Source organism: Suncus etruscus, chromosome 2 (assembly GCF_024139225.1).
Source record: "Suncus etruscus isolate mSunEtr1 chromosome 2, mSunEtr1.pri.cur, whole genome shotgun sequence".
Lineage (NCBI taxonomy): Eukaryota > Metazoa > Chordata > Mammalia > Eulipotyphla > Soricidae > Suncus > Suncus etruscus.
This window is the reverse complement of record NC_064849.1, coordinates 12,149,602-12,176,555: the sequence shown is the minus strand read 5'-3', so window position 1 is coordinate 12,176,555 and position 26,954 is coordinate 12,149,602. Positions and strand designations below refer to the sequence as shown.

The following is a 26,954-nucleotide window of genomic DNA, read 5'->3' as shown; positions in this document are numbered from 1 at the left end:
CTTGGCTTCCCTAAACACCACGAAGACTGTTTGCTCTTGAATTCCACATAAACAAGAGGTGGCTTTTCAAAGAGCTCATTTCTGGGGCGCTGGAGTTATAGGACAGTGGGGAGGGCGCTGGCCTGGCATGCGTTTGACTTGGGTTTGATCCCCGGCATCCCATAGGGTTCCCTGGCACTGTCAGGAGTGATTCCTGAACACAGAGCCAGGAATAATACCTGAGCACCACTGTGTACTTAGGACCCCCCAAAAACAAAGAATCAAACAAAAGAAGCAGAGAAGAGGAAAGGATGAGAGGTTAAAGGAAAATCTAGGAGAAGAGGACACAAAGTCAGTGGCAGAGAGATACCTGCTTAGGGCTGGGGTCCCATGTGTCACCAGGGTGAGACGCTGGCCTGCTGGTGTGTGTGTATGACAGTATCAGGGACACAGGGAACACAGACTACTGCTGGTCTCTACTGTGGCCTTCTGAAAGCATGGTGCAGAAATCCTGCCAGACCTGGATGCACCAGATGAAGAAGCCAGAGCAAGGCAGCCTGGCATAGATCCTGCAAAGAGCAGGTGGAACAGAGCAGAAATGAGAGATTTATAGGCCTGGGTCCCAGACCCCAGGAAACAGACCGAGGGTCATTCCAAGACATGAGATGGAACCATCATGAGTTCCCATGGAACCTGGGAAGTGACCTGGATCGGAACATGGAGCTACTCCATGGATACCAGCCTTGAGCTGGCGGCCACCAGCTCAGCTCACTTCTTCCCCCTGCCCTTGGCCAGGCCCGGTGTGGCAGCACTGTAAGGGGTATGGATGAAGTCATGCAGCTGCCTGGCACTGGCCGCGTTGCCCAGCACGTCTGCCAACTGTGCCTGCGACAGGGTGGCCAGGTCTGCGATGCTCCGTACATGGTTCATGAGGGCACGACAGTTCTTGGCGCTGACCCCTGGCATGCGGAGCAGGAAGTCCTGGGGGCCCGGGTTGTACCTGGCCGACTCGGGGAGGGTGTCGGAGTCAGCGGTGATGGCCACGGCTGCGGTCGCATCAGGCTGCGGCTTGTTGCGCTTCAGCTCCTCGAAGAGCTCAGCAGCGGCATGAGGGGATGGGCACCAGAGCAGGCGCAGGCGGGGAAAGTGCAGCGTCAGGAGGGCCAGTTTGGATGTGACATCGCTGCTGGAGATCTCGGGATGTAGGGCACCCCTTGGTGTGAGCGAGAAGGACTTGCCCGGGTCGAACTCGATGAGCAGCAGCGGCCGCTGGTAGTAGCGGGTCATGGCCACGCACTGGCCGTAGAGGCGCCCGTTGTTCAGGGAGCCGATGAGGTCGCTGAGGCTCTTGCGCTCCACGCACATGTCGGGGCTCAGGATGTAGTCGCCCACCTCCAGGGTCACTGGCTCCATATCGATGCCCCGGCGATGGATGAGGGAGGGCAGCTCGCTCCGGAACTCGCGCAGGTCCACCACAATGCTCTGCTGTGGGCCGCTGCAGTCCTGGCCACCTGGAAGAAGCACAGGACAGGAGCACTCAAGTCACCAGAACCTGGAGAAAGAACTGGCCAGGATGGGGACCCAAAGGAGTCAGGCTAGAAAAAAGATTTTTGGTGGGGGTTTTGGGCCACACTCAGAGGTACTCAGGGGTTCATTCTGGTTTTGCACCAGCAGTGACTCCTGGTAGGCTCAAGGGACCATATGAGATGCCGAGGATTGAACCCAAGTCAGCAGGCAAGTGCCCACTGTTGTGCTCTCATGCCTATCCTTGTTTTCTTATTTTTTAAAAGTTTTTGGTTGTTTTGCAGCCAATCCTGGTCATACTCGGGGGTTATTCCTGGCTTTGCATTCAGGGATCACTCCAGGTGGTGCTGGGGGGGGGGGGCATCTGGGATGCCAGGGGTTGAACCTGGGATGGTTATGTACAAAGTCAAGTGCCCTGGTCTCTTGTATTTGTTTGCTTATTTTTTGTTTTGGGGTCACACCCGGTGGCACTTAGGGGTTACTCCTGGCTCTGTACTCAGAAATCCCTCCTGGCAGGCACGGGGGACCATATGGGATGCCGAGATTTGAACCACTGTCTGTCCTGTATTGGCTGCGTGCAAACGCCCTATCACTGGGCTATCTCTCCACCACCCACCTCCCTTTGTATTATTGCTTGAGACCCTAGGACATAATTTTTGTCTTTATAACTGCCCTTTGGAAACAGGGCTGTGAGTTCTCCGGATACTGATTGGCTCACAGTCACCAGAACAGTCTGCTTCTAGCACAGACTCTGGATTTGGCTTCTGAGTGGTGCTCAGCTGGGTCTCCTGAAACTAACTCCTTTACAAAAGCTTTTGTTGCTACATGCAGAGGGGGATAGAAACTCCTCACAGTGGGGCCAGAGAGATAGTATGGAGGTAGGGTATTTACCTTGCATGCAAAAGGATGGTGGTTCAAATCCCGGCATCCCATATGGTCCCCTATGCCTGCCAGGAGTGATTTCTGAGCTTAGAGCCAGGAGTAACCCGAGTGCTGTCGGGTGTGACCCAAAAACCAAAAACCAAAAAAAAAAAAAGAAACTCCTCACAGGAGAGGCGACTGTCAACACAGGTCAGGGCCTCGAAGTCCTTTCTAACAGCCCAGGCATGGCCGCCTGACATGACAATCAACACTTCTGGAGTCAAAACATCACAGTAAGCCAGAAGGGCCCAACTGAACAGTTCGGGGGGGGGAGAAGACAATGTCCCCTGTCCACCCACCCCATTCTAGCAGTCCTGGGGGTGGCAGTGGCATCACCCACTTTGGAAACATTGGCTCACAGGATGGGTGCCAAAGGTCAAACTACTGGAGTCAGGATGTAGCTCAGTGGTAGAGCACATGCCCTGCATGCATGAGATCCTGGGTGGATCCTCAACACTGTAAAAAAAAAGAAAATAAAAAGAAAAAAGAAAAGGTCAGATCTGATTTCCGTGTGGTGTCTGATACGCTACAGTCAAACTTTATGTATCTGACAACTCTGCATCTTTGCATAAAATGTCACCAACTTAGATGATGTAAATGGAATCTTTTTTTTTTTTTGTAAATGGAATCTTAAAAAAAATACATATACACGTTGGAGGGATAGTATAGTGGGTAGGGCACTTGTCTTGCACGCAGCCAATGAGGGTTCAATACTTGGCATATGGTTCCCCAGCACTACCAGGAGTGATTTCCCACCACCAGGAGTAACCCCTGAGCACTGATGGTGTGGTTCCCAAACAAAACTAAACAAAACACAGATGGGACCAGAGATAGTGTGTGTCTTGCATGAGGCTGACCTAGATTCAATTCTGGGCACTCCATATGGTCCCCAAAGCCCAGCCAGGAGTGATCCCTGAATGCAGAGCCAGTAGTAGGCTCTAGTGTGGTCCCCAAACTAAATAAATAGATGCTGAGTTAGCATTTCCCAAAGCATGTCTTAAGGAACACTTCTGACAGATGCCCAAGATGCAGACTTGAGTTCAGAATTGCTGAACCATGATGCCTGTGGCCTGCCACCCTGACATTGCTTGAGAGTCCCCAAACAGGCAAAACACGCAATTGTTTTGTTTTTATCATGCTACCTGGCTGGTTCATGGGGAGGGAGAAAACTCCTAGAAGAGGCTATACCTGGGATTCTGCTATCCTGTGAGAGGCAATGAGGAGACCAGATCAGCCAAGTACCCAGGGAGCAACTCACAAAACAGCCCCAGGGGTGGCAGCTAATGCCAGGTCCCACCAAAGGCATTAAATTGGACCGTCCAAGGTGAGCTGGGGACTTTTGCTCACAGAAGTGCCGAGTGGGGGTAGTGGTGGTGGGTGGCAGAGAAATAGCATGGAGATAGGGCGTTTGTGTTGCATGTGGAAGGACAGTGGTTCGAATCCCGACATCCCATATGGTCCCCCGAGTCGGCCAGGAGTGGTTTCTGAGCGTAGAGTCAGGAGTAACTCCTGAGCACTGCAGGTGTGACCCCCCCCCCCCAAAAAAAAAAGAAGTGCCCAGAGGGGCCCAAATGATAGTATAGTGGGTAGGACGCTTGCCTTGCACATGGCCATCCCGGGTTTGATTTCTTGCACCCCATATGGTCCTTTGAGTCTTCTGGAATGATTCTTGGGTGTACAGCCAGGAGTAACCTTTCAGCACCCCCACCCAAAAAAATCCCCAAAGTGTTCAGAATATGAACCAGCCACACAGATGGAACTGATTCTTGCTTGGGTTAGGGGTTTCCAGCAGGAAGCCTTCAATCCATAAAGAAAACGAGTGGGGCCCAGTGTGTGGCTGAACAAATGAGAGGGGGCACAGAGCTCTGGAATTCACCAGCCCCCCTAACCCCATTCCTAGGTGCACCCAGCCATGGGCCAGGACTCACCTGCTTTTCGGGTGTCAGGGGTGACGCTGCTGGACGTGGAGCCCCTGGCTAGGTCCAGGTTAGTCTCATCGCGGCCTTCTCGTTCCTCGGGGATGACCATGCTCGCCTTCTCCCTGGTGTTGGGGAACAGGAGAAACGTCACCTCAAAGTCCTTTCCCAACCCCGATTTCAATCTTTGCTAAAGGGTTAACATGGGAACTGAGCTATGCAAGGGCATCAAGAACCACATCTGGGTACTGGCAATGACTGAGTGCTGAAAGTGCTCAGGGTGGGGACTGGGGGGAGCTGGTATCCTCTGATCGCTCTCCCTCAGGCACAGAGAGGTACAAGTGTGTTTATATGTGGTGTGAGTGAGTGAGAGAGAGAGAGAGAGAGAGAGAGAGAGAGAGAGAGAGAGAGAGAGAGAGAGAGACAGACAGACAGACAGACAGACAGACAGACAGACAGACAGACTGACTGACTGACTGACTTTCCCCGAGATTATCAGAGCTTTTGAGAAGATGAGATTTCTGGGCCTTTGAGAGAGACAGAAACCATTTCTGTTATGATGCCTTCAGATCCTCAGATATCAGGATGGCTAAGAATCAAAGGTTCAGAAGAGGGAGAAGTCGGGCCCCAGATCTGATTCCCAGCCCAGCTAAATGATTGATTCCTTGAGCAGCAGTGGAGCAGTACCCCCCAAATAAAATAAACACAGCTCTTGATAATAAGTCCCTTTAAGTTCTCTTAAGTTGAATGGAAGAATCAATGTATGAAATTAGTTAACGTATGAAAGTAGTTTTTCTACTGGAGAGCTATCCTTCCAAAAAATAATTAAAAAGCATTTTGTTTTTTATATTTTAATTTTTGAGCTACACCCAGCAGTGTAACCTGAGGAGTTATTCCTGGTAGGCTTGAGAGACCATATGAGATGCCAGGGCTTGAACCTGGGCTGGCCATATTTGTAAGACAAATGCCCTCTAGACTGCTGTGCTATTTATTGCTTTGGCCCCTTCAAAATTTTTTAATAGCTGTGATTTACAATATCACTGTTGTGATTTCTACACACTAAGTTACAACACTTCCCCTTCTCTCCTACCCAAATGCTGGCTTCCCTCCACCACTGCTCAGGATCTATCCTTACTCAATTCCCTTATTTTTCAGGAGTCCTTTTGAGCTGTGTTTGAATGGTTTGGGGGGACCCCCACTAGCAATCTCCCAACAATCAGACCAGCTGTTCAGTGCAAGGGTTCAAGGATGTGATCCAGCTCAGGCCCCAAGTATAGGCGGCCGGGGTGTGTGTGTGTGTGTGTGTGTGTGTGTGTGTGTGTGTGTGTGTGTGTGTGTGTGTGTGTGTGTGTGTGTGTGTGTGTGTGTGTGTGTGTGTGTGACCCAGGGCTGTTCTGGTGATACCAGGAACCCAACCCAGATTGTGCAGGCCTGGGCCAGGCACATGCACCCTATCTGCTGTTCAACATCTGCCCAGATCTCTCCCTTTTTCGCTGTTGTGTCAATGATAGAATCCAGGGCCTCAAACATGCAATGCAGAAGATTTACTTTACTATAGCTCATTGAAAATTTAAACAAGTAAGGAAAGGCGTCATCTCCATCCTCTGCAGCAGGGCTCATGTGAACCCCATCCCATGCGTGTCTGAACACAGACATGGGGTACTTGATTATGCGCTATGCTTGTTCCTCTGCCTCCAAGGACAGTCACACAACTATCCCTAGTTTCAAGGGAATCCAGGACCTTAAACCTGGTAGTAGAAAAGACTCTGGAATCAGAACTGAGTTAGAAGCAAAAGAGAGATTGACCATCAACAGTGAACACACACACACACAACTACACACACACAACTACACACACACACACAACTATTCCTAGTTTCAAGGGAATCCAGGACCTTAAACCTGGTAGAGAAGACTCTGGAATCAGAACTGAGTTAGAAGCAAAAGAGAGATTGACCATCAACAGTGAACACACACACACACACACACACACAGACACACACACACACACACACACACACACACACTCTTACATAACAGATCCAAGGCATATACTAGAATAGCGTCCGGCACCAAATCAGCCCTGGTTCCGTGTCAGCTGCTACTACACCCCAGTACAGTGACCTCATCCCCTCAGTCCCCACAATTTAGCTAAAAGCAGGTGTCTCCTCAGAGGATTCCACAAGGGTTCCAACAAGCCATTATATAAAAAGACCCTTCCATTACTGCAAAATGTTATCACTGCAATGTCTATCTAGACAAGGAGGGGAAGAAAACAAGACAAGACAGCCCTGACATGAAACCTGAGCTGTAAAAACCATGGCTGAGCTCTCAAGCCAGTGAGCTCAATTAATCTGAACCAGAACAGACCTTAATCATAAACACTCTGTCCCAGGCTTTCAGCATCATAATCTGGGTTAATCCTGGTGGGACGGGGGCGGGGTGGGTGGGACGGAGGTAGGGTGGCTGGGGTGGCTGGGGTGGCTGAGCACACGTCTAACATGTGAGTGGCTCTGAACACTGACAGTGTCACTGCATCTCATTCCTCAGAAGCAAGAGGATAATGATGAAAAAAATTTTGGATTCCCATTTCTATCTAAAAGTACCGCATCTTGAGTCAGAGAATACAACAGCAGGCAGGGCACTTGCCTTGCATGTGGCCAACCTGGGTTCGATTCCTGGCACTTCACAGGGTATCCCTGTCCTACCAGGAGTGATCCCTGAGGACAGAGCAAGAAGTAAACCCTGAGTACCTCTAGGTGACGCCTAAACCAAAGTGCCTGGCTTCTTCCCTTTGCTGGCACATCTTCATCGACACAGACTAGCTTGTAAAACATGAAAAGCGAGCGAGTGGAGGGGTCAAGCTGGACGCCCCCAGTGGGCATTCACTCAAGGATATGCATGCCTGACTCTGGGACCATAAACTTTCAGATCATCTGAGTCTTTCCTTGGAAACGCAATGACCTTTCTAGAACTATGAATACTGAGATTGATATTGCTAATGTTTTTTTTTTGTCTCCCCCCCCCCACCCTGGGAGCGTTTTATTATCAATACTTGAGAATGCAATCTTCTTTTCTTCTCTCCCCTCTGCACTTGCCCTCTGTAATCTACTGATCTGGGGTCCAGCTAAACAATCCTTTCACTGCCAGTTTGCCCAATCTTGTCCTCTGGTTCTTTTGAAGTGCTCCGGCGGCTTTTGTTCTTACAGCCTCGCAGCCAGGGAGGTCCTGGCAGGAGCATTGTGCACGGTGCAGACACTCTAGGGCGGTGCAGTCTCACATCTGTATTGGTTTGCAAAAAAAAAAAAAAAAAGAAAAAGAAAAAAAACCAAACAAAAAAATCTTCTCAGGTTCCTCCAGATTTCTGGGAAAGTCAGTAAAGGGCAGTCTCAGCTGACTGCTGTGTGATGGTATTAGAACTTGGGAGAGAGAGAGAGGGAAGGAAGGAAGGAAGGAAGGAAGGAAGGAAGGAAGGAAGGAAGGAAGGAAGGAAGGAAGGAAGGAAGGAAGGAAGGGAGGGAGGGAGGGAGGGAGGGAGGGAGGGAGGGAGGGAGGGAGGGAGGGAGGAAGGGAGGGAGAGAGGGAGGGAGAGAGGGAGGGAGAGAGGGAGGGAGGAAGGGAGGAGGGAGGGAGGGAGGGATGGAGGGAGGGAAGAAAGGCTGGAGTTCAACTCCTGACACCTTACAGTCCCCCAAGCACATGGCTGGTTGTGACCTCTAATTCCCCCAACCCACCAAAAAATAAATAAATAAAAAAAAATAAAAAGAAGATATTTTCCTGGGGTTCAATGACTGACCAATCATTGCATGGTTAAAGCAGTGTCTATGGTCAAGGTATGTAGTGGTTCAGAGGACCAAGGGCCAACTGAGGTCCTCTACAGTTAAGAGTTCCGTGGCCATCTGCTTTTCCATGGGGCTCCGTAAACACCCTGAACCCAGGAAGGCTATCCCTGGGCTCCAGATGGGGCGCACACATCTCAAGCACAGCTGGGGGGCAGGTGATCCATAGGAGACTCCACTCTGAGTACCAAGAGAATTCCTGCCCTCAGAGGGCCATGGGTGAGGCCTACACAGCCTATTCCAGGCTGGGATTCCCTCTTGATGAGCCTGGTCTCTGCACCTCGATGCTCCAGCCAGCCCTACCTGGCAAGTCCCACTGAAAGATCCTCTGGTTCATGATCCCTCACCAAATTCTCATCTCTTTGCTGGCATTTTTGAGGGAGCTTATTGGCACATTCTTCAAACGTGTGTGTGTGTGTGTGTGGGGGGGGGGGGGCAGGACCTGAGCGAAGTAATGGTGCTGGGTTCAGGCAGAGGGAGCCAGCCAGAAAGCACAAATTACTCCCACTTGGTCCCTTGAAAGCATTTTTCTATCTGGAATCAACAGTACTGGTCACTTTCACTCACTCACTCACTCACTCACTCACTCACTCACTCACTCACTCACTCACTCACTCACACACACACACACACACACACACACACTGTTCAGAGACAAACTTCACACGATCTAAAACTCATTATCCCCACGGGACTATGGAGAGTGACACTGGGTCAGAAAGCTTTTCCCAAGAAACAGTAAAGCTGACAACAGACATTTCACAAGGGGAATATAACAAACAAGCAAACAAACACAAAATTCAAAGGGAAAGCAAAAATTTGGGCATGGTGGAGGCAAAGGGTGGGCAAGGGAGAGAGAGAAGCTTTAAGAACCTAGTGCTTAAAAACATAGCCCTGTGGCTCTCCAGTTCTTGGGTTTTGCGCCCTTTTTCTTTCAAAGGAGAAAAGTTTGCTCCCCATTTCTGACTCAATTCAACAGCTGAAGAGTGGAAAAGTGAAGATGAGCTGCTTTGCTGGCTGCCTGGGAAAGTGGTAGAGGCCAGGAGGGGCTGAGACTGGTCCTTCCCTGCCTCTCCCCTCCCTTGTCTTCTTCCCGAGGATTCCTGGGCACTCCCTGACTGATCTGCAGGGCAGCCCTTGGCTCTGGCCCAGGAGGGCATCTGGAACCAATTACCTGATGAGTTTTTCAAAAGCCTCCTTCTCTTTGCGCAGAGCAGTGAGGTAGCGCTGCTCCTCGGTGGACCCTCCGTAGATAAGAAAGTAAACCCTGCAAAGAAGACAGGACAAGGTCAGACTGGTGTTAAAAAAATAGACTTTTGATCCTGGGAAGGAAGGAACCACACAATATTTGCAATCAGCAACCTTGAATGCCCGAACAGTAAATATTTGACCAAGGAAAAAAGGCTCCACTAATCACCAAATGAAGCTGCTTAGAAACCCCACCCGTTGAGGGTCCCATTACCACATGGGTTCTGGTTGTTTTTGGTGTGTATGTTTGTTTTCCCTTTTTGCCAAAAGGCGGAAGAAAGTTTGGGTCAACACTGAAATCTAATAAAGGGGAACAAAATTAAGAGGAAAGAATTTCCTCCGAACAATACATGAATCAGAAAAACACACCCCTCGGCAGGTTCTCTCTGGTTCAATTTTTTTTTCCTTTCACACTTTTGCCAAAATGGCATTTAGAGTGTTGGCGAGTGGTTAGAAAAAGCAGCTTAGGAGAGTTTATGCTTGTGAAAAATCAACATAAGAAATCTCTATTTCTATTTCTCTCTCTCTCTCTGTATATATAATGACCTTTATCTTCACAACTAATTTCTCTGCTCTTTCGGATGCACAACACCTGGTGATCTCATAACTTGTAAGTGTGTGGACAACACTGTGTGGGACCTGCTGAGTTCCTCCAACCATCACCGGCTCTTTCCCTCTAGCTCTTTCTCTGCTGTCCTTCCTGCCTGCTCTGGCTGCCAAGGAGCAGGAGAAACCGCCTGCTCTGTCCTTTCTTCTTAGCCCAGCCAGGGCTGCTGTCCCCTTCCCCTATGTCTGCCCTCCATTGGCCTGGCTGCCTTTCCTCTCTTCACTTCTCTACTCCTCCAGGCTCTATTTTCAGGAAATCTTGGGCAGGGAAATGATTCTGGACAGGACACAGGGGGAGAGGGGTCCAAAGACCTCAGCTTTCCCCCACCATGTGCCACTATGGGCACTCATGGGTCATCAGATCACTTTGGGGCCTCAGTTTCCCACTGATGACCAGGAGGGGCCCAGAGACTCCCCGTCTCCTGGATTCTGTGACGTACAGATTCTAGACACTGGGATCTCAGTCAGTTGAGTACTTGGGAGCATTGCGCCAGTGACTGGCGAAGCTGATCCAAAGCAAAGTATGGACAGTTCCCCAGCCTCCAACGTACAATCTCTGCACCCAGAATTATCTGTGCAAGGCTGTGCTCGTGACACGCTGCAGGGAAGCTGCTCTTGGCTCTCTGTCTGGTTCAGCCCGAGTTCAGGATATTAATTTTGCTGTTTATGTCCCCTTAGATTGACGAGCCAGAACACTATATTCTTGGGGGTGAGCGGGGAGAAAGGCATCGCTTTCCTATCTGATATTCCTGTAGCTTATTTTATGTTTCATGTGGTCTGTCTAGAGACTCAAGAGGACAGGGGCGCAATAATTCTCTCTGGGGCTTCGGTTTTTATGTGGCTGCACGTTGGGAATGCAGACAAGAAGGACAGTGTGGCGGGATCGAAATTACTTAGCTGAATCATGATGACAGAAAGTGCACCGAACTTGGTTGGCCCTTATTAACATTTCCCGGGCCTGTGCAGAAACAACTGTCCCATAGAAGATGAGCAATGTCTACCAGAATTTGGACAGAGAATGAGTGATGGGAGGGCAGGAAGACCACCCCCCACCCCAGATCCTGCTGGCCAACGGCCCCGATTCATCAAAAATGCAAAACCTGGGTTTGGCGACAATGAGCTACCTCCTTCCTAACAGTGGTTGGGGCAAAAGGCCCCATCGGCCCACAGATGCTGCCACTTGCCTCAGAGGTTTGCCAGGTCTACTTGCCCTGAAAATCTCAAGCTGTCGCACAAAGGTCAGCTCTGCATCGTACAGAACCACATATCTGGGCTCCAGCTCATGTAGGACCCTGGTCAGGGCATAGGGGTCGCTGCATCCCAGAAGCGGGTGGATGATGGTGAGGGGGTCCTTGAGGAGGCCATAGGCGGCGTCAGATGACAAGGGCACGATGGGAGGGGAGTCCTCAGGTGGGGCCTTGTCCTCGAGGCAGTCTTCTGGGCTGCTGCTGGGGTCTCCAGGATGTTCCTCTGGGGTCTCCCCTTCCACTTCTGGCTCCTCTGCCTTGGCCACCATCTGAGTGAGCGTCAGCCGCGGCTTCTTCTTCTTCTTCTTGCTTATCTTCTCTTTGGCAGGAGCCCTGGCTCGGCTCTTTGCGTCTCGGGGCCCCTTGCTAGCTTTCATGCCTCTTCTCGTGCCCTCCTCCCTCATGCCTTTCACCCACACCTCCTCGGCCCGGCCATCCTTCTCAAAAGTTTTCTGGTAGAGCCTCAGCAGAAAGGCCTGGGCGCCATTGGTGAGGTACTCCCGCAGCTGGGCACACGTCCGGTCGTCACTGGCACAGATGAGTACCCGACCTAGGGACAGCACAAAGACCACAGTCACTGGGCTGGCTGGGTGTTCCCTGAGTCCTCCCTTTCAAAGGAAAGACACTCGCTATACCTCTGAACACCGAACATGACAGCATTTCCAATAGATTCCAAAAGGGTTTTAGATGGCTGATTTTGCTAATTTTTTGTTTTGTTTTGCCATACCTGGTGGCACTCAGGGGTTACTCCTTGGTCTGTGATTAGAAATTACTCCTGGCAGACTCACAGGACCATATGGGATGCCAGAGATCGAACCTGAGTTGGCAGTGTGCAAGGCAAAATCGCAACCTGTTGGGCTACTGCTCTGGCCTCAAGATTTACTATTTTTTATTTTTTGTGTTTTTGGGCCACACCTGGCGGTGCTCAGGAATTACTCCTGGCTCTGCGCTCAGAAAACGCTCCTGGCAGTCTCTGGGGACCATATGAGATGCTTGAAATCGAACTCGGGTCTGTCCTGGATCAGCTGTATGCATTGCAAATGCCCTATGGCTGTGGTCTCTCTGCCCCCCCCCCCCCCGCTCCCCCCATTTACTACTTTTATATATTTTTGTTTTGTTTTGTTTTTGGGTCACACCTGGCAGCACTCAGAGGTTACTTCTGGCTCTACACTCAGAAGTTGCTCCTGCATTTACTACTTTTTTAAAAGGAGAGTCTTCAAGTAAGGAAAAAACATACCCTAGATAGAGGAAAAATGAACCTGGAAGTTGCATCTTCCCTAACCTGCATCCTTCAACTCTCTCTTTGATTTAAAATGCTGTGGAGGCTGACACTTTTTTTTTTCCTTTTTTTTTTTTGTTTTTTTGGGCCATACCCATTTGATGCTCAGGGGTTACTCCTGGCTATGCACTCAGAAATCGCCCCTGGGGCCCGGAGAGATAGCACAGTGGCGTTTGCCTTGCAAGCAGCCGATCCAGGACCAAAGGTGGTTGGTTCGAATCCCGGTGTCCCATATGGTCCCCTGTGCCTGCCAGGAGCTATTTCTGAGCAGACAGCCAGGAGTAACCCCTGAGCATAGCCGGGTGTGGCCCAAAAACCAAAAAAAAAAAAAAAAAGAAATCGCCCCTGGCTTGGGGGGGACCATATGGGACGCCGGGGGATCGAACTGCTGTCCTGCTGTCCATCCTATGCTAGCGTTTACAAGGCAGACACCTTACCTTTAGCGCCACCTTCCCGGCCCTGAGGCTGACACTTTTGAGGAGAGAGTGGGTTCAGAACTTAGGGTACAGTAACAAACATACTAAGTGCCTGATACAGTTTCTGATATTACACTGGAAACAAGGATTATCTGATCAGCAAGGTCAAAATATATAAAGGTAGAATTTAACATACTTTTGCTTTTTTTTGGTTATAGAATTCAAGATTATAGTGCTGTTTGGACTCTTAGAAGTGATGCAATCTGGTAGCAGTGAATTACTTTAAAAAGGCATTTATATAACTTAAAAAAGGGTCTTAGGTTTTTTTTTTTTTTTTTTAAAAAAAAAAAGGTCTGATTGTTTATTAAATACTGGCCGGATTAAGCAAATCTTTTGAGTAAAGTTGAAGCCAGAAATAGTTCTTCTGAAAGGAGGGCAGTGGTCTACTGGCGGCTTCCAAAGAAGCTCTTCTTAAATTAATCATTTCTCTCCCCCACTTCTTGGAGGATCTTATACACCAAAATAAATTTCAAATGGATTACAGAGTCAAATGTCACATATGAAATCACAGAGGAAACATAAAAGGGGGTGGGGTGGAAAAATCATCTCTACCCCCACAGATGGGGAGGGTTTTCTTGGCTTTAAAGCAAAGGAAGAAATAGCAAAGATGACTGACATCTAGAATCCAAGGTTGGCTTTGCAAACATTTTAAAACAAAACACTGCATTTAAAAAGCTAAAGCCAAGGGCAGGGATGTGGCTTGGTGGCAGAGTATTGAGTGTTTGTGCCTGAAGTTCTATTACTGGGAACACACACACACACACACACACACACACACACACACACACACACACACACACACACACACACCTATGGCTTTGCAAACATTTTAAAACAAAACACTGCATTTAAAAAGCTAAAGCCAAGGGCAGGGATGTGGCTTGGTGGCAGAGTATTGAGTGTTTGTGCCTGAAGTTCTATTACTGGGAACACACACACACACACACACACACACACACACACACACACACACACACACACACACACACACACACACACACACACACACCTATTATGTAAAAACTTGATGATATTGAGAATTCAGCCATGAACTGGCCAAGGAAACCAAGACAAGCTACTAAGAGAGCAAAAGCATTTGAGAAAATATGGAGCTGGTCAAACATCAAAATTAAACACTTTATTCCAAGCAAGTCAACAAAACAGCTCTTTAGATTTATCTGCCTACATTCACACAAATTAACAGAATCTTCATATTAGTAAGAAAATACTTGTACTGCTAGGAAAAGTGAAAATTGATAAAACTGCCCCCAACCCAGTAAATTCATGTGTTGACTATGCCTCAAGAATTGGATGGGGGGCCGGAGAGATAGCATGGAGGTAAGGCATTTGCCTTTCATGCAGGAGGTCGAATCCCGGTGCCCCATATGGTCCCCTGTGCCTGCCAGGAGCAATTTCTGAGCCTGGAGCCAGAAATAACCCCTGAGCACTGCCGAGTGTGACCCAAAACACACACACACACACACACACACACACACACACACACACACACACACACAAATAATTGGATGGAAGGAGTCCTCCTCAATGAATGGAAAGAAGGCCTCAAGGATTTCAGAACTGAAAATTTATTCTTTCACAGTTTAGGAACAAGGTAAGTAAAGGCATGCTTAAAGGGCTAATCAAACACAACACTCACTTGTCAGACTGAAAATAAAGTCAGGGGCCAGAAGAATAGTACAGTGGGTAGTGTTTGCCTTGCACGTGGCTGACCCCAGTTCAATCCTTGGCATTCCATATGGTCCCCCAAGCATGGTCAGGAGTAATTCCCGAGTGCAAAAAAACCCAGAGCATTGCTGAGTGTGGCCACCCCCCCCCAGAAAGAAAATGTCATCAGCTCTTTTCTTACCTGGGCCCCCCAGGACTTCACTCTCCTTGTTTTCTGCCTCAATTTCTTTCAACACTTCCGTCAGAGCTTCCCACTTGGGGTTACTCTCTAGGACCAGTTCCTTCTTCATTTCTGTATGGAAAGAAAGGGGAGCATCATTAAACACCCTGTGTTTGTTCATCTGGAAAAGTGTTCCCAGCCTTTTCTTTTTGTTTTGTTTTGTTTTTGTTTTTGGGTCACACCCAGCAGCGCTCAGGTGTTACTCCTGGCTCTATGCTCAGAAATCGCTCCTGGAAGGCACAGGAGACCATATGGGATGCTGGGATTCAAACCACCGTCCTTCTGCATGCAAGGCAAATGCCCTATCTCTGTGCTATCTCTCCAGCCCCATTTTTTAAAGCTGGAGGTAACACAAGCATCCAGGGCTGAGAAATACCTGCAGGGCAAGCAGGGGGCCCAGAGTGGGTAGGACCACAGGTCGTGGAAATGGAGGAGAAAACACACTGGGTCTGGGCTCTTCCTGATCTCAGATGGGGTGACCTGAGTCTGGAAGCCTGACAGGAAAGATCTGCACTGAGACCCCATAGACCAGCTCAGCCTGTAGACAGAAAGAGCCTGATGCTCACACAACACAGCTCGAGAGCCTACCTTCTGGTCCCCACCCTAATAAAGCAAAATCATTTTTTTTAGGGGAGGTAGGGGGGTCACACCTGGCAATGCTCATACCTTTGAGCTTTCCGCAATCATCATTATGATCATCATTTACAGAATCTGTTTTCTTGAAAAGGGTTTATGTAGATCAACAGATTCAGAGATTCTCATATTTAGTTGCCCCTTGATTGTGTTTTCTTACCTAATTGCTATGGTAAGTACTTCTAGTGTTATGTTGATTAGAAGTGGTGAGAGAGGACAACACATATGCAAAGACAAAATACTGGCAAATAGGACCCAACAACTCATCCAAACATCATACACCATGACCAAGTGGGATTCATGCAGGATGCAAGGATATGGTTTAGCGTATATAAGTCAATCACCATAATATAAATCAATGAAAGAAAAAAAATGGATAAAAAAGTATGATTCTATCAATAGGCACAGAGAAAGTATTTGATAAAATCCAGCACCCATTTGTAATCAAAGTTCTTAAGAGTGGAAACTGTTCTGCATCAGAGTCCAAGCCATTCACCGCAAGCCCACAGCAAAGGTTATATACTCAAGGGGGGAATATAACTAAAAGACTTTCCTGTAGAATCAAGCACAAAACAAAAATACAGTAACTTATCAGGTAGCTCTATAGTGAACGCTTCCATTGAAGACATGGTCAAAGACCCAAAACAACAAGATACCTTGCCTTTCTTTTGGCTCCTCTTTTTCTAGCATTTTGTCCTTTTTACTCATTTTGGAATCTGGAACACGGTACACCCGTGCTCGGGCATTGACAAACATAGAGGTGCTAGAGTCAAGGAACAGCCAACCTAAGGGGAAAAGAAAAGCAAAAGAAGCTATTAAGGGGCTGGAATCACAGCAAAGCAGATAAGTTTGCACACAACAGACCAGGGTTTGATCTGTGGCATCTCATAGGGTCCTCTGAGCCTTGTTAGAAAGATCTCTAAGCCCAGAGCTAGCAGTAAGCCCTGGGCATTGCCATGTGTAATCTTCAACCCCCATTTACCCCCCCAAAACCACCCCAAATTAAAACCACTCCTGGAATGGATTTGGACATTTAACAAAAGTTGAAAAGGAGCAAACAGAAAACCTATATCCCGGTACTATGAACAGAGCCGGGAATTAAGACTATATTGGCAATAACATTTTCATCTCCTACCTGAATTCTGGCCAAACGCTTTCTCAGTTGCTCTCAGAGATTCCAGGAGATTCAGAAACGTGATACAATCGTACTGAGAGAGATAAAGCAGTAAAGTCCTCAATATCTTCAAATCCTGAACCAAGGATTTAGTTTTGGCTCCAAGCTGATGCCACAAAGGATCCAGATAATGGCGGATGGTCTGTAAAAGGGTAAGGTTGAGTACTGCAAAGATATCTTCAGTAGAGTCAGGCTTACAGATGATAAGCTTCAGTTGATCACTACCCCTAATGCTCTCCCTCAAAATAGTTAAATTTTTATCTTGGGATATTTAGCCACAATAACAGGAAGGGAAAGGAAAAAAATAAAAGCGACAATAAAGAAAAATGTCTAAAACATTATCCTCCAAGGAAACGGAGAGAAAAATTTCAGCTCACCAGTTTCTAGTCCTAATCTTTATATATATTTACATTATTCTTCAAGAGAGATCAGGCCAGTTAAACACCAGCTTCTCAACTGTTTGTTTTAGGAATCAGAGTAAAAGATTCAGACACATTCAAATGGGCTCTAATTCTGCAGTGGATGGATCCAGATGTGGGACAAACTTAAGTCAGGAAAACAACCAGTGTTATTAAGCACTGGTTTAGGGGTATACCTGGTGGTACTCAGGGATCACTCCTGGTTGGCTCAGGAGCCCAGGTGGATGGTGCTGCTAGGGATAAAACTTGAATTGGCCGTATGCCAGGCAATATCTCACCCACTGAACCAGGCCACCAGTTTCAGATTCAGTTCTTTTCTTTTTCTAAAAAGCTTGATTCATTGATGGAAACATTTGTTTAATTAAAAGCTGACTAAATCTAAATGAATCTTTAGACCCTCAAAGAGGAGAGAGGCTTTAGGTCTAGCCCAGGTAGGATGTAGGATCATTGTGTGGCCATGTATCTCACAACCCCAATACAGGGCATCAGAACTGCCAGTGACCGGTGAGGGCCCAGTTTGAACTGGGGCACCTAATGAAACAATTTGACATGATGGGGCAGACACCAAACAAGATGACACCACAGGCAGACACCTAGACAATCTGCCACAGGAGGGTGCATCTCCATGAAACCATCTTGCAATAGTTTCTTTTTCTAACAAGATGTTACCTGGACTCATTATCTCGTTATCTGGACACATGTTTTACAAACCAGGGTGTGATAAGTAGAAATTCAGTAAAAAAAAAAAAAAAGGATAGCTTTATGAGGGATGATATTTTCTATGAAATATTTCCCCCTTAGCATGTATTTATTTACCTATGTGTCTTTTATTGAGGAAAGGTAAGTTTTTACAACTGTGTTATGTGGGAGTACAAGTTTACACTTCCTCAAGGTTTCCACTAAAAAGAATGGAAAATTAAAAAAAGGGGGGGCCTGGAGGAACAGTACAGTAAGGCACTTGTCTTGTGTGGGGCCAACCCAGGTTCGATCCCCGGCATTTCACATGCCCCACTCCAGCACTACCAGGAGTGATTCCTGAGCATTGAGCCAGGAATAATCCTTGCGCATTGCTGTATGACCCACTCCCCCCTCAAAAAGTATGCGATTTGGGAAAATGGAGGGTCTGGAGAGATAGTACAGCATGTAGTGGCTTATTTGCATATGGCAGACCTAGGTTTAATCTTTGGCAGAACATATGGTTCCAAGTCCTGCTGGGACCTGAGCACAGAGCCAGGTGTAAGCCTAGAACCAGGATGGCGAACCTATGGCACCCGTGCCAGCAGTGGCACACGAAGGTCTTGCAGCTGGCACGCAGGAAGGTTCGCAATTAATAAATTTATAAAATTTTTTTTGTTTTTTTTTTTTTTTTTTTGGTTTTTGGGCCACACCCGGTAACGCTCAGGGGTTACTCCTGGCTATGCGCTCAGAAGTCGCTCCTGGCTTGGGGGACCATATGGGACGCCGGGGGATCGAACTGCGGTCCGTCTCCTAGGCTAGCGCAGGTAAGGCAGGCACCTTACCTCCAGCGCCACCGCCCGGCCCCTAAATTTATAAAATTTATAAAGAGTTTATAGATACGAAAATCTTGTTCTTAAGGTTTAATTGACGTGCTGGCACTTTAAGGAAATTCTTTGGTTTTGTGCGGCAGTTTGGGCACTTGGGCTCAAAAAGGTTTGCCATCACTGGCCTAGAAAACCACCAGATATGGCCCCCAAATTAAAAAATGTATTCTAGTCCTATTTACTACATGTAATGAACTTTTAGAGAAACAAAGTAGAGAGGTTGGTCTAATAAATCATTTCATAATAAAATAAATTAAAACAATCAGAGAAATTAGGGGTCAAATTTTTCCTTGAAAGTGAATTAAATATAACCATTATTTATCATTGGTTATAATAATAATATATTGTTATTATTTCCAGTGACTAAGAGAGTGATTTAGCATTTAAAAGTTAGGAAGTGGTTTTACCAAAATATGTATTTTAAAAAATTGCCTAAAAATAAAATCAGCATATTTTTGGGTCTGTAATTCAATTTCAGATATTTATATAATCTGTGTTAATATTAATCTATGATTAAAAAATTAGAATAAAACCCCTAGATGTCTTACCTTGTTCTTGGTCTTAAGACCAAGAAACTTTCTCTTCCCTCAGTTATGAAAATGCCTAGAATTATTTTTTATTACTCAAAAGAGGTAATAAACTCACATATAACTATGAAGCATTCCTAAATAAAAGTTGATTTAGAGCTTTCCAAATATTGTCATTTCAGAGCAAAAACATCTATTTACCCTCCTCTTAATTCCCCCGAAGTAAGTCATAATAATTGCAAAATTGCAGTGCCAGAGAGGTACGATTCTCAGCCAACCTATGGCTTTTACTGTAAGCCATCCTGTTCCAGTAAACCCAAGAATTTAGCCTTTTTTTTTTTTAATTGCTGCCAGTTTCCTTCTAAACTAGCAACAAATTCCTATCAAGAACACAGCATATCTGAAAATCACCTTCATTCTTTGGAAAGACAGCACAATGAACGTGCTTCCAAAAAAAAAAAAAAAAAAAATCAAAGAAATCTGGGCACCTTGTCAAAAGGTTTTCCAATGGCGTTTTCTAGAGACAAATCTTCAACTTCAAGCGATGGGTTATGGCACTTCAGCTCCTTCAGACACGCGTTCAGAATGTCCAGGATCGCCGTCTGGATTGCGAGCATGGCAGGGGTCATGGAGACGTGAATTTCCACCACTTCAGGCTTGTGCAGCTCTAAAAACGAGTTCACAGCTACGTGGAACCTAAGGGCAAACAGTTTTCAGTTTTTTTTTTTTTTTTTTTTGGTTTTTGGGCCACACCCGGTGACGCTCAGGGGTTACTCCTGGCTATGCGCTCAGAAGTCGCTCCTGGCTTGGGGGACCATATGGGACACCGGGGGATCGAACCGCGGTCCGTCCTAGGCTAGCGCAGGCAAGGTAGGCACCTTATCTCTAGCGCCACCGCCCGGCCCCCAGTTTTCAGTTTTTAAGGTGTGTATGTGTGTGTCTAGCCCAGAAGTGCTCAGGAGTTACTCCTGGCTCTGTGTTGTGTGTGTGTGTGTGTGTGTGTGTGTTTGTGTGTCTACGTAGAGGTGTTCAGGAGTTACTCCCGGCTCTGTGCTCAGGAATTACTCCTGGCAGGAAGGAGTTCATAGCTACATGCAACCTAGAGGCAAATGGTTTTCTTTTTTCAGTGTGTGTGTGTGTGAACACCCAGAGGTGTTCGAGGTGTTCAGGGGTTACTCCTGGCTCTGTGCTCAGAAATTACTCCTGGCAGGCTCAGGGGACCATATCGGATGGAACCTAAAGGCAAATGGTTTTCAGTTTTTAAGGTGTGTGTGTGTGTGTGTGTGTGTGTGTGCCCAGAGGGTGCTCAGGGGTTACTTCTGGCTCTGCGCTCAGAAGTCGCTCCTAGCAGGCTTGGGGGGGGGGAACCATATGGGATGCTGGGAATTGAACCTGGGCCGGTTGCGTGCAAGACAAACTTCCCACTTGCTGTGCTATCACTCCGGCCTCTTGGTTATTTTAATTTTAATTAATTAATTTTTGTTTTTGGGGGTCACACCCAGCAGTGCTCAGGGGTTATTCCTGGCTCAGAAATTGGTCCTGACAGGCTCTGGAGAACATATGGGATGATGAGATTCAAACCATTGTCCTTCCTGGGTTGGCTGCGTACAAGGCAAACACCCTATCATTGTGCTATCTCTCCGATTCCAGGTTATTTTTATTCTTATTTTTTTTGTTTTAAGGGTTCTGTATTTTCAGTCTGGGGTTAATATGGTTTTCAAATTTATTCTTGGTGTCTGAGTTTAGGAAAGGGGAAAAACAAGGAGGAGAGATGACAATGCTTCCAGGCATGCATTTAACCTCAATAAATGAAACTATTCAAATAAAGCAGGGGTCAGAAAATAGGTCTGGGCCAGACCTACATGTCTTATATTTGTAACTCTCCAAGCCTGTTCCTCGGTTGTCAGCAGCAGCTGGTGTTAACGGTGACCGGGCAGAAAGCCCTGCAGACGGCTACGGTTAAGCCTTTTATAGGAAAAGCATCTCGACCCCTGAAAGAAGGTGCAAAGAGGAGAGGAGAGGAGACAGACCATAACCACCACTCACACACAGGATGGTTTAGCTAGAAAAGAGAGAATGGTAGAGGCTGTAAAATGCTTCCAAATCAAAACCTGATGTTCTCCCTCGAAATTTACATAAATGGGTCAGCAGCACAGAGCCACGTGTCCCTGATGGGAACCTTTCAAAGCGGGACATGGAGTCTGAGCTAAAAGTCAGGACTTGGTCAGAACCTTGGAAATACACTTATGTCCGCGTGTGCACTGGTTGGTAGGGTGAATGTCATAAAATGGACAAGAATGCAGAGGCTGTGCATGGAGGGATGCGATCAGCTACCAGAAAACCAGTTGCCAAGCCTGTCTTTTTAAAAGGACCACCTGCAGGGCTGGAGGGATAGAACATGGGTAGGGCGCTTGCCTTGCAAGCAGCTAGCTGGTCCAGGATGATGGTGGTTCGAATCCCGGCATCCCATATGGTCCTCGTTCCTGCCAGAAGTGATTTCTGAGCGCAGAATCAGGAGTAACCCCTGGGTGCTGCCAGGTGTGACCCCAAAACCAAAATAAATAAATAAATAAATAAATAAATAAATAAATAAATAAATAAATAAATAAATAAAAGGACCATCTGTGGCATGGTGACATTTAGTCCCTGAATCCGGATCCACTGGCTGGGAACTTACCCGGCAGGATTGAATTCAATTAAGGTGGGAAATCAGGGGTACAGAGAGACACTAACAGCACAGCTTGCCTGGCATGAAGACAATCCAGGTTTGATATCTGGCTTGAGCACTGCCAGGAGGGATCCCTAAGCACAGAGCTAGGAGTCAGCCTTCAGCATTGAGTGTGCCTCCCCCTACCAAAAAAAAAAGAGGCAATCAGGTGGCAGCAGGCTATCTTCCAAAATGTCACTCACCTGGGCCACAAGTAGAGCTTCCGGACGAAGAGGTTCCTCATGACTCTTTCTACGTGACAGAAACCAGTGTCAAAGGCCACAGCATTGTCTGTGAAGGCTTTGATAAAACCGTGTTTGTTCTTCTGGCGGAAGAGGCGCAGGATGAAGGCTTCTTGACAGGACTCGATTATTCTGTGAGCTCTGTATACCAAGATGCCTGGGCATAAGGGGAGGTGGGATCTAAACTACGGAACAAGTGTGGTTCTGCATGCTTACTCCCATCCATCCATCCATCCATCCATCCATCTACCCACCTATCATCCATCCATCCGCCCACCTACCTACCCTCCCACACATCCATCCACTCACCCCTCCATCTATCCATCATACATCCATCCAGCTAACCACTCACCCATCCCCCCCTACTTACCCACCCATTCATTCATCTGATCACCCACCCACCCATCTATCCATCCATCCACCATCTATCATCCACTCATCCTCTCACCTATCCATCATCTACTCCCCACTCATCCATCTATCTACCACCCATCCATCCATCCATCCATCCATTCACACACATCCATCCAGCTAACCACCAATCCATTTATCCACCCACCCACCCACCCATCCACCCACCCACCCACCCACCCTCCCATCCATCCATCCATCCATCCATCCATCTACTCTCCCTCCCTCCCTCCCTCCCTCCACCCACCCACCCATTCATCCACCCACCCACCCACCCATCCATCCATCCATCCATCCATCCACCCATCCATCCATCCATCCATCCATCCATCCATCCATCCATCCATCCATCCATCCATCCCCTATCTTGCCTTCCCTGATGACTTCCATCCTCCTGGGGGTGGGGAATGGGGTGCTCAGCTGGGGAGAGAGCTGGCAAAGCAGATATACACCCCTGTTTGGAACTCATCCAGAGATGAGTGAGACCTGAACAGGTTATGGGGCTAAGTAAACACATGACACAGGGAGAAATGAATCATATAGGAGAGGGCAGTGTGTGGTCTGAGACAGAATGGTCTCAACAGCAAGGTCTGAGAGGAAAGTCCCGGTAGGGACTCTCTGGATCAAGAGTTCCAGTTGAGATTGGGGTCAGAGACAGCACAGAGGGGAAAACATCTTGCCTTGCACATGGCTGACCCAGGCTCGATCCCTGGCACTCCATAGGAAGCTAAGCACCTTCCTTACCCTGTGCTATCTCTCTAACCCCTCATGATTATTATTAACAAACTTGCTTTGGTGGGATGAACATGACTAGGGCATCTTAATGTATCCGCCAAACTTGGGGTGCTTCCAATTCTGTTGGGATCATTTTATTCCTGCCTCCTGGAACCCGCCTAACAGAATATGCCAAGCATGAAGCTAAGAACTTCACTTATGGGCCTCCTTCACCCTTACAGTGTGATTGTCCCTGATTTACGGGCGGGGGGGGGGGGGGGGGGGGGAGAGGGGAGAGCAGAAACTGAGTCAAGCGAGGAGTAGGAAGCTGGCCCAGGTAGGCACCAGGGGGAAGGGGACCCAGTCTGGAAGGGCCTACAATGCTCTGATTCAGCCCCTCAACAAGTGAATAAGAATTAAAGTACTGGATGATGCCGGCACAACCTGAGGGGGAGGCTGGGGAGCATAAAGTGAAAGGGCAGCGAGGGGACACAAGTTGGGCCACAGATGCTGAGCTTTTCCTGGAGCCCACCAGAGTTGGTGAAAGTGCCTGACAGGTTCCTGGGAGTTGGAGAAATGAAGAACTCAGGGCTGCAGCTCAGCCCTGCAATGTCTCTGGGAAAAGGGAAGTGGATAGAGTAGTGTGTTTTCCATGAGGATCCTTCCAAGTTACAGAAGGGACCCTGGATGCTCAGTAGGATTTTTCCTCTGCCGGTGAAGCTGACATTCACGGAGTCACACTGACCTCTAGTGGTACTGTCAGTATGTGCAGGTAAAACACCCCCCCCCCCCATTTTATCAATTTCAAAATAAAGGAGAAACCAACCAACCCAAACTCTAAGCCAATCCGTTATGACCAAGCAGTAAAGACATCGCAGTTTATCAAGATTTCTGGTTCTAAAAATGTCAATAGGGTCAGAGTGATAGCAAGGAGGAGGGTAGGGCCTTTGCCTTGCAAAGGCAGTATTTATTATGTCCCTCAAACCCTCATAATAAGGAGTGCTGTATTTTGGATTTAAGAATTATGTTGTATACCAGAAATGAATATAATGTCACAAACCATTAAAACTCAATTTTATTTTTTTTAATATATAAAACAACATTGTAGTTGTTTCTTCCTTTGTTTGTTTGGTTTGGTTTGGTTTTAGGGGTATACATTGGTACTTGGTACTCAGGGCTTAACTCTGACTCCAGGGGTGGGTGCTCAAAGGGTGCCAGGGTTCGAACCTGTCTTTGACTCAGTAAAAGACAAGCACTTTATCCCTTGTACTATCTCTATGGCCCCTCTGTCCCAATATTAGAATATTAAAACCTGACTGGGGAGATGGCTCAATGGGCTGGAACACATGTGGGAGGCCCAGGATTAGATCACTGGACTGCAGAATTCACTGAGCACTACCAGGAGAGAAACCCCAATAGTCCCATCAACCACTGTCAGCTGTTGAATCCCTCAACCGCCCTTGACCTGGCACCCACACGTAATACGGTCTTCTCTACTCACCAGTAATTAAACTGGAAGGTATTCTGTCCGTCAGGAAATCGACCACAAGGATCCGACTTGTTGCAAAGATAACACCCCCTTGTGTGTAAACCTCATAGCGACTGTTACTTGCAATTTCGTTGGTCACGCGTTGGGGCAGGTGGTCTACTCCGTCGAGCTTCAGTTGGTTGATAAAATATTCCTAGATCAGATCAAACTTCATGAGTACATGCTTAAAGTCAAGACAATTTTTAACAGACATCCTGTGTTTTTTTTTTTTTTTTTTTGGGGGGGGGGGAAGACACATCTGGTGACGCTCAGAGGTTACTCCTGGCTATGTGCTCAGAAATCGCTTCTGGTTTGGGGGACCTTATGGGATGCCGGGGATCAAACTTTGATCAGTCCTGGGTCAGCCGCATGCAAGGCAAACACTACCGCTGTGCCACAACTCCACCCCGCAACATCCTGTGTTTAAAACGTCTTTCAGTCTCCAGAGAATGAACTAATAAGAACCAACACTTAGTAATTTCTGCCTTTATACCCATCAACCCACTGGGCTGATGACTCTTAATGACTTACTGACTCTGCTGTCAGTCTGTTTTGGGGTTTCCAGGGTGAAATCATTATCCTCACATTTTCATTAGCATTTGTTTTGTGTGTTTCAGGCCATGATTGGTTGTGTTCAGGGGTCACTCCTGTTTGCTTGGAGGTCCCTATGTGGTGCTAGGAGATTGAACCCCTTTCAAGGCAAGCCCTTAAACCCTCGTACTATCTCTCTGACCCTCATTAGCATTTTGAACAGTAACTTAAAAGATTTTAAATGCCTGGAAAACACTGTCAAAGCCAGGTTGGCAGAACATTTGCTGTATTGGACAGATAAAGGAGCTGTCTCCATGCAGTATAGACCAGATCTGGTCCCATGGCCTTCATTTCAGTACTACTTTTCTTTTTTGGCGTCCCCAGCAGCAGTAGCTGATTAGGGTGTCTGCCCTCAGAAGTTTGGGGGGTACCAATCTGGGCTGACATTCCCTGCTTTATGTGGGGGCTCATCAGGCATTGGTCACTCCCCAATACCAGCCCCCAAGTAAGGGGCAGTCCTCTCCCTACTGGGCCACCCCCAACATCTTCAGCTTTTGCTCTTCTTCCCAGTCTTGGGGAGCCCCACCAACTCGGTCCCGCCTCTTCTCAGCGGGGGGTCCGTGTATGCCCCAGATCATCTCCATCTCCAGCCTCTCTGGTCCCATCATAGCAAGTTTTGGGGTTCTAGACGCACCTTCCTCCAGATCTCTCCCCATTGCATTCGGGGGGTCCCCCCAAACCCTTCTCAAAGTCTTCCCTCCTCTCTGAAGTGGCCACCCAGTAATCCTCCTGTTGGGGGGGGGGTCCCCTTCCCACCCATCTCAGTACTATCACACTCTTCTTCCGTCGCAGGTACCCCCCCATTCAGACCCCCCCTGCTTCCCCCGAGGCGAGTGTCTCCCTCCGACGCCTCGCCTCTGTCCAGGGGACCCCCATTCCCAGCCGCGCACCTCCTCCCACGGCCTGCGTGTTGAGCACCAGCACAGCGCACAGGCCGACGGGTGGCAGTGCAGCCGCAGGAAGTGGTAGAGGAGCGCGGTCGGCGCCCAGCCCGCGGGCGCACACCACCAGCCGCTCGGCGTCCAGCAGCTCCAGCACCAGCTGCCGCTCGAAGTCAGCAGCGGCGCCCATGGCCAGGCGGGAAGCAGGCGGCGGGCAACGGCGGGCCGGCGGTGCTCCATGGAGCGCTTCCGGGCCCGCGGCCGAGCGCCGCCGGAAAGAGCCGAGTGGGGAGCCGGAGGGAGCCGAGTGAGCCGAACGGAGCCAGAGCGGAGCCGAGCGGAACCGAGTGAAGCCCGAAGGGAAACGGAAGGAGTCGAAAGGGAGCCGCGCTGCTCCCATAGGGCGCAGCCGCCCCAGAAAAAAAGTTATTATATTATATTATTTTTTTTATTTATTTTTATTATGATTTTATTTATTTTATCACTTATTTTATTTATTTATTTTTAAATTTAATTTATTTTTTTATTTCTCTTTATTTTATTTTGTTTTTATTATTTTATTTACGTATTGTTTATTTTATTTATTTATTTTATTACTTATTTTTTAATTTAATTTAATTTTAT

At 47.8% G+C, this 26,954-nt stretch overlaps 1 protein-coding gene across 1 annotated transcript; it reads right to left on the bottom strand.

Annotated features, from left to right (window-relative positions):
- Positions 1-691: 691 nt before the first annotated feature.
- Positions 692-26,730, bottom strand: ERCC4 (ERCC excision repair 4, endonuclease catalytic subunit). The gene is given in 12 exon segments (XM_049768890.1): positions 692-1,490; positions 4,353-4,465; positions 9,354-9,446; positions 11,218-11,830; positions 14,903-15,013; positions 16,231-16,359; positions 16,710-16,890; positions 19,745-19,952; positions 22,167-22,362; positions 24,832-25,012; positions 26,340-26,423; positions 26,425-26,730. Coding segments are annotated over 12 exon segments (2,958 nt in total). The 3' UTR covers positions 692-747.
- Between the last annotated feature and the right edge of the window lie 224 nt (positions 26,731-26,954).